Source organism: Ischnura elegans, chromosome 12 (genome assembly GCF_921293095.1).
Source record: "Ischnura elegans chromosome 12, ioIscEleg1.1, whole genome shotgun sequence".
NCBI classification, from domain to species: domain Eukaryota; kingdom Metazoa; phylum Arthropoda; class Insecta; order Odonata; family Coenagrionidae; genus Ischnura; species Ischnura elegans.
The window spans coordinates 77,077,470-77,090,362 of record NC_060257.1 but is presented as its reverse complement, the minus strand read 5'-3'; the positions used below and the strand labels follow the sequence as shown (position 1 = coordinate 77,090,362).

The following is a 12,893-nucleotide window of genomic DNA, read 5'->3' as shown; positions in this document are numbered from 1 at the left end:
CCAGCAGTAGTGGGGGTCGAACAAATGTACAATTTTTTCCGGTGTGAACTGGATACCCTCTCTGGATCTGCCACTAGATTGTAACATTCCAAAATCATGTGAAATAGGCCTAAATTTTAGAGCTAATGTGTATTTTAATTCGTTAAAGTAGGTAACTATATTGGAAAATATAGCTAATTACTTTGTACAAAGTGACAATCTCATAAAATTACGATTTTATCTAGTGTGATTCGATCCAATGGGAGGGGCTATAACCCCTTAGCCCCATCCGTATAGATTCGCCACTGACTGTAGCTCTTCTTCTTCACTGGTATTCAACCCTAAGGTTGTTTGACAGCAGTTTGAACTGTTGTCACTCTTCATTTTTCTATTCTCTCCGCCTTCCTTGTAGCTTTTGCATCTAACATCATCTATTATTTGCTCTATATAAACTGGAGCAGTAGTCATTCTCTGGGCCATTTTCCATCGATATTTCCCTTCTAGGATTGTCGATAGGATCCACTCATGACACATTATATGCTCGATAAGTTGGATTCCTCTATTTACAACAAATTTCAATATTGTTCCTTTCTCTTTCATTTGATTCAATGTTTCAAGTTGATTCATATTTAATTTTTCATTGATTTATTACCCCCTATTCCATGCCAGTTCATATACCCAAACACCCTAGAGGTGGCTCGCAGGGTATTATGTAGATGTAGATACCTGAGGTTCTTTTATCTTTCTCAATCTGTCCTAGATACTTGTGTCTAGGCCTTTCTTTGATTACTTTCCCGTCAATTTTTTATTCTACTATATTTCCCACATAACTGCCCAGTCTCATCCACCGCGTTCTCCTTTGGCGAATAAAAATTTATAGTCTCCTTTTATTTGCTACTCTTCTATACTTATCCTCCTCCAGGTCTATTCCTTGAAAAATTGTTCTTTACTTATTACCATTTCCAATAGTTCAAGCTGCTGAGCTAAATTAATTAACGCTCGTAAGCTGATCCTTTCGTTCATTTTAGCCTTAGAAAGGATCTCTGCTTGGGCACGACGAATGTGAGACGAAGATTTAGAGAAAGCGCATTATGGCCAAAATGTGGACGAAATCCTCTCGACATTATAGATAGGAAAGAAGGATAATTTATCGACATTCTGTCCTCATATTAACTAATCTTATTATTTTGACGTATTCCTTCTTGCGCCAATTTAATAACTAAGTAAAATACAGAAAAAACTATTGTAAAAAATACATTAATTCTAATATCATACAACTAACAAATGAACATTGACCAAATTAACCCCATTTTTCTCACTCCCTAATAAACCACTATGTAATTATCCAATAAATGATGAACCCTTATTCCTAAAAAAATTCGCATTTGCGGGGAAGGTCTTAAAAATAAATTCAGGTAGGTCGTTCCATTCCTTTATTCCTCTATGTAGGAAGGATGTTTTTTCAAAATATCTGTTTTCTGTTTGTTAAACTTAATTTTAAATTTATAATCTTTCCTTCCTATATAACAGGGTGAGTCCAGCTTAAGACTGATTTCTTTCCAACCCCGTTCTTTATTCAAGGCTTTGTACACCCCTCGTAACCTATTTATGATAAATGCCAATGTAACTCATTCGCGGTATCCCTTTTATTTTCTTTATGTTCGTTTATCCTCCGAATATTTTATTCATCATGCTTCATGATTTGACCGACCAAGTTGTCCTGTTTTCTTGAAAGGGATTTAGAAGATTTCTCTTTTCTCCCCGTATTCTGAGTACTTCCTCACGACATCATACTCGGTTTATTAAATCTTAATCACTCTTCTATAGCACCACATTTCGACATGTCTTGACCCCTACACTGATTTTAACGTCTATGTATCGCCTCCATAAAGAAAGTTGCTCCATTTTTAATATCTAAAGAACTGTTTCCGTAATTGTGTGCTTTTATCGTCAGTTGCAAGTAGATCCTTCGCCAGAAAGAATGCTCTCTTCGCCGGTTCTATCTATTGAATATTTCTTTCCTGCTTCGTCCTTAGCCAGCGATATATTTAAGCGCACAGCTCTCATTTACAAAAATGACTCACAGCCCGTTGATTTCCTCCGCAATCCAACTTTTCCTTAAGTTTATCCACCAAGTCCCAAATGAGGAAATCCGGTTTTTCCGCAACCCATCGACGCCATCGTAAAGAGCGACAAGAGTCTGATTAGGATGTTGAAGGCGCTGTGATTGCTAAGGTTTCTCTATTACGGAAGTGAATTCCTCGAACATTGCGACTAATTAACGACTCTTAGGGTTGCTACTGCGTCTCCTTCCCATTAATTACAAATTAATGAACGAGAATTCTTTGCGTTCAAATCATGTATGGACATTTCACTCGAGGTTTTTGGTCTGTGCGTGTTTGTAAGACGTTTGCATTGGAATAATGCGGTTGAACTGGGGAGTCGTTACCATGGCGAGAATATTCCATTGAAAGTTACGCAATTGACTTTCAGTAAATAATACGATGAGTTCGTACACGGTGAAATCAAAGTTTTCTCCCTTGAGCTGTAAAAACGCGAAAATTCTTAAGAGCGAAAAATTTTCCAAAAATGTCTTTTTAAATCCTTCACAGGTCAAAATCAATATCATCTTTTGCATATAGTTGAATAGTGGCGGGGTCATGGAATACACAGTAGTAAGGTATACGCAATCAATTGTGAGGAAGTGAGGTCGCAATTGTGTCATAACATTTTAATCTTTGATTCTTTTCAATTTATTCACTATTATCCAAATTCCAGTTCTTAGCTTGCGTTTTCGTTTGAAGTATGTGAAAGATTTTTATTCAGAATTATCCATAAAAAATAACGCTAAATATATTCGAATTGAACGCATAGAGTTTAATTTAAATATTTTACACTTTTTATCATGGAATGACATTCAAAGGTGAATTAACAAGCTAAATCTAGGTAAATATCTTTTTCAAATTGCACATGTAACGCTTAATATTTTAGTCGATTAACATTCCGGTTACTATTGCGTTACATTCAGTTTACAAAATTATTTTAAATACACACATTTTAAAATTTTAAGAATAAACACCTTACATTCGATTTAATGCGAGCCCCTTAGAAAATACCACAAACCTTTATAAAACTCCTTATAGCCGTCCAACTGAAAGCGTTTATTAAATAATACTAGTGAGATTTACCTGATGCATACTCGTAGCTAGTGGAAAAAAAGCTCAAATATTTTTAGTTTCCGTGAAATCAGTTTCAATACTGGTACCTTATGAGGTGGTGAATACACATTATATCTTCACTTCCTCATTACACACACGGACGATCTATTTTATCTTCATCATTCTTAGGCAGTAGGCTGATGAAGATAAAATCAAAGTACCCAGTAATTAATGAGGAAGTGTTGTAAGAGTGGGAGAGGAGAGAAGTCTTCTAAAAGCCCTAAAGATAGATAGGGTTAACATAGTCAGAGATACCATGAAGCCTGATTAAAAACAAAACGTCGAAGGATAAATGAATGGATAGAATGAGTAGAACGACACGTAATGAGTGCAAGGACAGGCTATTAAGGATGTAAACGAGAATAAATAAGTCACTATGAAAAGGCAAGCTCTTAAGAGAGTGGAATGGATAACTGGGTCTGATCAATTTTATGATTGTTTACCTATAAAGATAATGATACATAATAATATTATATGTGGTATTGAATGATCTAACTTTTTAGCTTTTCGAAAGTGATACAATGTCATTTAAATGTAAGCGCATTGAAAATCGAGTCAAGTTCTCTTTCACTTTAAAAAGGCTGATGTGTTCACTCAATTCAAGTTCTGAAAATTCATTGAAAGTTTTCAGATTTAGGTATTTCTGATAATTTTTTTACCTGAATTTTATTCCATCAAGTTAGAGTTTCATCACTTCATGAAAGGTTTTTAATGGTAATCACTTGAGAAACTCGATGAAGGAACTCAAGAAATGAATTTTAGAACTATGGCTTTACGACGGCATTCAAATTTTTAAAGCAAACGCTTCTCCGAATATGTACTAGCATTAGATTTTTTACGCTTTTTACATCATTGGACTATTTTTTTTCAAGTATTTACTATTATGGTAGAAGTCACTCAGTTTCACTTGCATTCTAGCTTAGAAAATAAGATATGAATTTTGACAACCAAAGGAACGACAGAAGTCGGAATAGTGGCCATTTCCTATCATCCAAGTCCGTTATTTTTTCCAACTCACCCAGCATCGTTAATTATGAATGAACAAAATAGCCGTTATTTGAAGAAACAAATAGCTGTTACCACAAAAATCTTCTCAGTTATTTGAATTAGACTAGAATGATGATTGAAAATTAAGTAACGCTCTTCAAAGTAAGCGCATATCACAAAAAAATATTGCTTAGGAATTTCTACCTTTCTAGGTGTTTTTTTTAAGAAATTTTAACAGTGTCAATTATCTCAGCTATATTTTTTTAAGTTTCTCACAAAACTTTCATCACTTTTAGGTAACCATATTGTTGCAAACATATTTTTTTATTACACTTTTTGCAATTGCTACTTACGGTACTGCTCTCTTGGTTTCCCCAAAATTTCTTCTTCTCCAGAAAAACACCTTTTTTGAGCCTGATCATGCTCATCTCCCAAAAAATTCCATTTCATTATTTGGATTGTGAACTAAATAACTACTGTAAATATTCATTATATAACACTGCAAAGAACATTTAAGCTATTCATGGTTTACTATATCGAAACACATTTTTCGAGGGGTGGACATGAACCAGAGATAGAAGAATTTTGGGGAAAAGGAGGAAAGGTAGATAAGTTTGTTTGATATACGGAAAAGTGGAGGTAATAATTCTCCATAGTCCAAATACTGAAGAATTAGAGTTTTAGTTTCACTTTGGTACAAGATTTTTCTTTTAGAGAAAAAGTATTTAGAATTTAGACACAGTAATTTTTATTTCTATTGCTACACTTTTCGATATTTACATTTTTGTACGATTATTATACATAATGGCCCTGGTAGCTAATGCTTTTAACAATTTCTCCAGGGTACAGAGAATTCAGTCACCCTTTTGGTATACAGTAAGTAACATTCTTTTCCTAGTTCCTTTATTCATTTATTTTATACTTTTTCAAATGTTTATATTACTTCGAGTGTATAAATAATGGGAGGAACTCTCATGGCATACACGTTTAAATAGTCCGCATGGGCGGATGTAATGCTTCAAATGTTTATAAATAAATTATCATATAATGACGAAAATATTATTGCAAGAAATACCATTCACTCGCCCATGCACTCAGCGACGAAACACTTTGGTCAGATTCATATCACTTTTCACATAGTTGTCCATTTCACATACATTCTCGAGACTCGGAAACATTAATATCTACGAGTAAAGGAACAACACTTTTTTTGTACCAACTGCGCCGCTTTTTTCCTCTTTTGGAAAAATAGGCGTGGCACAACATTAATTAATTGTTCAACCGACTCTGCAATTTCACAAAACCCAACGATTTATATTCTTTTAGTTTCCATCGAGTTACTTTCCATCCTTTTTATTTTTCCTTAGTGCAGAAGAAGAGAATTTTTTCTTGAAATTGAATGTTAATTTCTTACATTTGCAACAGATCATAGATTTAATTGCCTTCAAGCATCATAAATTAATTATTACGAACGAATGAAATAAGTCATGCGGCAAATGAGACTTTTTGCAGTGCAGTACATTTCATTGCATTTTGAGTGAAACTTTGTATTTCCTTTCAATTAAGACGGAAATTCTGTAAAAATTGCGGATAAATAATAACAATTTGTATCACAAGGCTATTTTATTTAAAATCGCGGTCATTGATAATCTTATAATGAGATTAGCCAGGTAAATCTTCCCTTAACTTCACTTTAAGGATTGAAAGAACTCAGGTTTGTTGAATTCTCACGCAAGCAATTTTTATGGAGTGATGGGATACTTGGGTAAAATAAAATGGAAGGAACTCAACATTATTTCGGATGGATGTAGATGAAATAACCTTCGTACATTTCGGATATTTTTCTCTCTTCAAAACCATACAAGAGTTCTGTAGTCCTTGAATCACTTTCAACCATTTCGTTTAGCACGGTTTTGCGGCAGGATGGTTAATCATTTGACTAGTAAAACAACAATGCATATTTTTCGTTGGAAGTCTTCACAAGACTTTTCGATCGATTTCGTCCTATTCATCTGAGATCTCTAGGTACTGGTCTCTCGCTTGTGAATCTGGTTCTGGATCGTTCCTGTTGCCAAAACATCTAACCACCCGATTCAACCTGGAATGAATAGCCCCACTGTTTGGGGAAATTTGAATCCCACGGGAAAATTTTCAAAAATGAATCTATTCCCTATATTTGAAAAACTGTCAAACACTATGCTTTAGTATTTTGGCAATTATCGGCGCGGGTCAACTGAAGATTTTCTTCCCGCATTTGGTTAAATTATGTTTTTAGATATTTTTTGCTGCATAATGAACAAATAGAATGTACAGTCATCGGTTGGAAGGAGCCTTAAATATGACAACGAATATTTCGCATCTATTTCCATCATTATAATCAATGCCGTCCGATAACACTGTATATAGGAGGAAGGGACCAATACGGTAAACATCTAAGATATTTCGTGTGTTGTTTCAAGTTAACTATTTATTTGCAGGTTATGCCATCGCTCATTTCCCATTTTTTCTTCAAGGTAAATTGGGTATTTTAATTAATGGGAAGATTAACTAACCTACCAATAAGTCTCGGTTTGAATCATTGAAATATCAATTTTTGGGCGAATTTCACAATGAAAGTTCTATAATTTCTTCCCAATATACTAGAGAAGGTAAAAAGTAAGAGGTAACGCAGTTATAGAGAGTTTTTTAAACATATTTTCCTCAGGTCAGGTCAATACAGTAGTTTTGATGAGAGAATGTAGTGCTAAAATTTGTACTGGCCGTTCAGCTCGTTCCATAAACAGCATTACCAATAAATTATCATTATTGACCGTTACAACAGCAATGAAAATGATGTTTACAATAACAGTTCCGATTCCTTCTACGTAGCCACGAACGAACCGATAGTTATTGGCTTGCTCGGCATAATGCAGGAAACTTGGGATTTTAAATGTAATGGCTCGATGACTGCCGTGTCTAAATGTTCTAAGGCAACACTACCAAGTGGATGACCAGTATTAAGAGACCACATAGCATTTAGTATGAGGACGAAATTTCACGTCGTTTAAGACGCTGGCAGTCGAAAGAAACATGCTAATATTCCAGTTTTTTCAGTCTTGGCTAGCAAGGACGGGGTATTCGTTGAAGGGACGTTTTAAGGGACATCTCCTCCGCCGTAGCTCCACGGTATTTGTCGTTAGACCACTGAGGATTCGCCTTCAGGGGCGATAATCGTCCCTCAGGGGCGTGAACGGGGGCTCCAACCCCCCATGGAGGGCGCTACATGCCCTCCAGGACTGTGGTGCCGACCCTGGGCGGAGACTCCGAGCTCGGCGACGGGCCTGCCCTCTTGCCGGGCGTGCGCGAACCTTCGTCGTCCGTCCTTCCTTCGCCCTCGGACTCGTTGTTGCTTCTGGAACCGCCCGCTGGAGGCGTGCCGCTCGTCGGCGAGTGCGCTATGGTGCTGTGGTTGTACAGGCCCTGCGCCATCAGCTGCAGAGCCAAAGGATTCCGCTGACCGCTCGCCTTCTTTATCTTGGCGCGCTTGTTCTGGAACCAGATCTTTATCTGCGACTCGTTGAGGCGCAGGTCCCTCGCCAGGGTCTGTCTCCGCTTCTCCGTCAAGTATCGGCTCTCCGCAAACTCCTGCTTCAACCGCGACAGTTGCTCCGCCGAAAACGCCGTCCGCGGACGCTTTTCCTCCGCCGAAGCTGCGCCTTCGCCGCTTTTGGCGCGTTCCTTCCGTTTGATTCGTCGGGACCTCGGACCTGGGGGTGAGAGAAGAAACGGGTACGATTAGAAAGGAAGATGTATTGGCTTGCATATTACTATGCTCTATACATGAATGTTAGCAATGCATATATCATATGAAGGTTGCCTCAACACAGGCACTCTTCCGAGGCAACCTAGCATCATCTACATATACATACTACCCCACAAGCCGCCTAAAAGGCGTGTGGCACGGGGTGTTAGGACACCAGCCATTTGCGCATAAAGAGGAAATGCTCAAACGAAATTACGGTTGGCATTTATAAAGTCCTTTATGGTTCGGGTGAAATAGGAATTCGCATATCTATCCGTTATCTTCCAATCACAACATGTGTTTCTTGTTTCATTTCGTAGTTGTAAGCAAAAAATTGATCTATCTTCCTATTTGGGCGAAACTTCTTTGCATTGCTTGCTTATTAACACCTTATTGTAAGATCTGTCGGTGATGTTTTTTCGGGACCCGCGTGCTTATTAGATATGTTGTTGGTCCGATGTTTCATTGCCGTTACTGGTCGCTTTTTCTCAAGGAGTAAGGATAGTTTTCCTAGATGGTATTTATAAAGGTTCACCAAACATCACCAACGGAAATAATGACCCGCGACTGCTTCAACGAAGTAATAACTCTTAATAATAAGATATAGGTCATCATTTTATCAGATCAACGATTGTCAACCATCGTATTGCTAGGTTAAAGTTTGACACGAAAATCACCGAACATCACACAATTTTTACAGGTGTAGGTATAATAAAAATGTAATTATATATGTGTATTTTTGATGAATACCCCGATTATAATGAGTAAATATCTTTCCATTTCACTAAATTCCCATTCATAAAAAAAGCAAAGTAAAGGAAATAGCAGAATTTTTTCCACACTTAATCCTCACACACACACCCAATCACTACTATGGACGATAATAAACTTCAGCAGCGATATAACATGGTTCCTTGTGCTGCCATTTCTTGTGGGTTAAAGTTTTCATATTAGGGATATTAATAGGTAAATGTTTGCAATGGTCTTTTTCATTTAACCTAATAAATTCTAAATGATCACCTAAATATCAAGTGAGTTAACTGTAGTAGAAGTCAGGCAAGTTCAACATGAGTGTTGCGTACTTTTAAAGGCGTGAGTGAGCTGCGTCGTGGTTTTACCTGCCGTGCACTTCAAAGCACTCTGCGTTGTCCCTCGGTTGATACGTGAACACTACAGAGAGACCTAATTATAATCCTGTACTTAACGGTGATTTGATACCTTAGCACAAGAAGTATTGGGGTCTCATGGCTATCTAGAAGGATCATTATTAAGGTATTCATTATTCTGAATAATACATTGTGCATGTTAAAATTAATTGATGACTAAATCAAATTTAACCTTCTCCTATATTTATCAATAGAACTGAGTAATTTTGTTACTAATCAGTAGGAAATAAAATCTTTTCAATGAACAGCGGTCTCGTCGCCCCTGCTTCCCCTGCCCTGGCAAACACACGCCACTCGGTATAACAGATATAGACTTATTTCAATTCAAAACGTAATAAGGAATGTTAAATGCATAAATATGATAACTAAAGCATCAAAATGGCCAGACCTAATATACTGCAGTGATTTTCTGAATAAAACATAACATAACATGTTCATAAGTATCATGGAGTTTAGGTCAAAATGATGCAAAACCTTTGTACAGACGTTTCGGTTTATTTGTAAACCATCTTTAGAGCTTATTTTTGCACATGGTTGTTTATTACATTGCTCTATTTTAAAAATTATTAGCAATGGTATGACTAATTAAGGAGGGGTTACTCGTTCAAATGACGGTTTTGATACTTCTAGTCTTAATAACTATTCATAACCGCGGCGAGAACAATGCAATAAACGACCCAGTGCCAAAATAAGCCATGAAGAGCCCTTATGAATAAACCGAAACGTCGGCATAAAAGTTTTGCATCATTTTGACCTAAACTCCAAGATACTTTAGGTCATAAAAAATAGAGGTCAAGGCAAGGAAAAAAACAAAATTATCTAAAACATATGTTACCGTCATAAATAAAATAGAAACGCTTAATACGTCATTTTGATGGTGTTGGTCATTTAAGGTAGACAAGTGGTATAATTCCATTTATATGCGAAAAAATAAAATTATTTTTAACAGAATACGTGTCATAAAAAATAAACAAAAGTAAGAAAAATGAAGGGGACAGAAAAAAATTCTTAGCAATAGTATGACAAAGTAAGGAGGGGTTGGCCGTTTGAATAACGCGTCTCGTCCTTCTATTGTTAATGACTATTCATTACCGCGGCGAGAACAATGTAATAAAACGGAAGAGACAATAAATCCATTTCTCTGTAGCGATGCTCTTGTTCAAAATGCCTCCATCACGTTGCCATTGTTCCCAAGTTGCCAGGCGTGTCATTTCATTTCCATCAATCCAAGGGAGGACGCTCACATATGTAGTATTATAGGAGTGGTTCACACCCTGCGTGATGGGACTCTGCTTCTCAAACAACGGAACAGCTTGGCCCACCACACATCCTCACTCCGCACGTGCTAGCACTAATCAAAAGTGAAATCCATTTCCCTCCTTCTTCCCTGCTGGATGTATAAATAATTCATCCCGTCACTAGTCCTGCATCTTGTCTTATCCCCTCCATGCATTGATTGTTAAGAGGGCGGATATCCCCAGCTCGATCGATCTATTTTGGTGACGAATTACTGGCTTAAAACTCATGCTATAATTTATAAATTATCAGGGTGTCACCGGTATTTTTCAATAAAAATCGCAAAGTTTACACTGAATTCACGCACGATTTGTTGTTACAAAAAAATTTTCAAGCGATTCCTGCTCATCTAAGTTAGTGCTGTGCCAGCTAGGTAGTGTTGAATACGTCGTCGTAGAAAAAAATATATATTAAATTTTCTCATGGACAAAAAGTTGCTTGAATAGGTATCACAATATTGTAAATTTACAGTAATGACAAAAATTTAATCTGTGCTTAAAATTTAAATGTAGTTTGAAATATAAATGTTGGTTTAGCCGATTTTTGTGTAGAACGGGTCTCACGCATAGGAAAATATCGAGTTTTTTTTTAAATTTGAGATCATGCAACTTTTAACCTAGGTAAAATCCATGTACCCTGTATATTCTAGACAGCACATTTTAATGTTAATCCCTTACAGTTGAGCTAGTGCTGCAGTGAAGCTAGATTCACTTCTTTTTTCTTAAAAAAAACACTTGAATCTTCGCGTAAATGTGTCCCACTGCTAAAGGCGACAGGGTGAGTGGAAGGGTGGAGTTGAGGTGTCTGAAAGTGTGAATATTGAAGGTTATGGGCGAATACCTTTTCCAAAACAACGATTTAGAATTTTTAAATTCTTTTCTGCGCTGATACTGTCAATACAGAAGAAGTCAATAAATATTTGCCATTTTTAAAATGAAATTTATTTTTTAAAAAACTATCGCATGAGAAAGAAAATGCGTTTAAACGCCAGTATCTGCCGCATTATACAAAAAACTGCTAGTTTGTTATTTGTGAAACAACGAGTCCTTTGGAATTACTAGCATTTTAAGTTTGTATAAGATGGACAGATACTAAAGAGGAGTTAACCTAATTCAATTTAGCAATCGAGAAATATATATTCATCGACAAAAAATTATACTGCCCTGCCAAAATTTAATTTTTAATATCAGAAAAAGCTGTCGTGACATTAGAATCGTACCTACTGCATATGACTAGCAACTGGTAATTGTTTGTTGCAACTAGTAGCATTTCTTAACGGCAAAGAGGACATCAGAGTACAAATCCCGACTAAGCAAAATGATTTTGTCGGGATGACTTTATTTCAAACAATAAATGTATTTAAAATATAATTTAAAAAAATTAATTCAAGTGATATTTTTGAACAGCTCTTGTCTTGTAAAAACTTTCGTTAGTTCCGGCCGTCACCGCCACCTCTAAACCAGCATCAGGCAGCACATATCCGGCACATGCCCAAGGGACCGTATCGCAGCCACATCTTAGCGGCATAACTCCCCTCCACACAGCAATTCAACCCGACCGCATAAGAGAGCGATCGGGGGACCCTTTTAAGGGAATAAAAGGGATTAGGAGGCAATGCATTGAAGGGTCAACCGTTTCTGTTGGGAAGTTCTCTATGGCCGATTGTGACTGCGGGTGGCTTCCACACAGTAAAAGGGTGGGACTTGGAGAAGTTAAGAACGCGTTGACGGAAAGGGCTTTCCATTCATTCCTCCCTTTTCCGTACCGTCATCCCCAGTTAACATTCGCTCCCTATCACCCTTCTGGGTGTCGGCACCTCCCTGCTGCAACAATGACCGCCAGTGTTGCGTCGTTTCAACGACCCTTGACACCCCCTGCCTTCGACCCCGTGTCGGTCACAAATCGTTATTCACTACCATGTGGGATCGTATTTGAATTCCCCAACCCCAATATCATTTCTATCTTTTCCAGTCATCATAGAAGCTTTCAAAGATAGCATCGCTATCACGAATTCTCCAAGAGACCTAATCTTTCCGACACTTAAGTGGAGAAGTAGCCTATACCATATTTCCGACCCTTAAGTAGAGGGACCCCGCCGAATCTTTCCAACCCTTAAGTGGAAAAGTAGCTCATTCAAATTGTTTCCCACCTGATAGGGTGAGAATGGAGGTGAAGATGGATATAGTCATAAGTATGTCCACAAATTTCCTTCAACGAAATCAATTCTTTTCATCCACCAATAATCATATCTTCCATGTTATTAATTAGTGACGTTCTAGTTGATAAATTAATTAAATGGTATGCAAATAAGGGGGCTTGAAAATCGAAGTGATATAATTAAAATATTAACGTGCCGTACTCGATAAAGATAAATGCAGGAGAAATAAAAGTGATAGAAACTTATGATATTTGTGAATAACATCTCTTTAAGTTACCATCAATTTTAAATGATGGTTATAGATAGAA

The 12,893-nt window shown here is 37.0% G+C and overlaps 1 protein-coding gene across 1 annotated transcript in view; it reads right to left on the bottom strand.

The window, feature by feature from the left end:
* Nucleotides 1-4,908: 4,908 nt before the first annotated feature.
* Nucleotides 4,909-12,893, bottom strand: part of LOC124169337 (homeobox protein engrailed-1-like) — a 334,969-nt gene continuing 326,984 nt past the window's right edge. Inside the window, exon 3 of the mRNA XM_046547920.1 lies at nucleotides 4,909-7,930. Within this exon, the coding sequence (XP_046403876.1) occupies nucleotides 7,443-7,930 (488 nt within the window). The 3' untranslated portion in view covers nucleotides 4,909-7,442. The remainder of the gene's footprint in view (nucleotides 7,931-12,893) is intronic.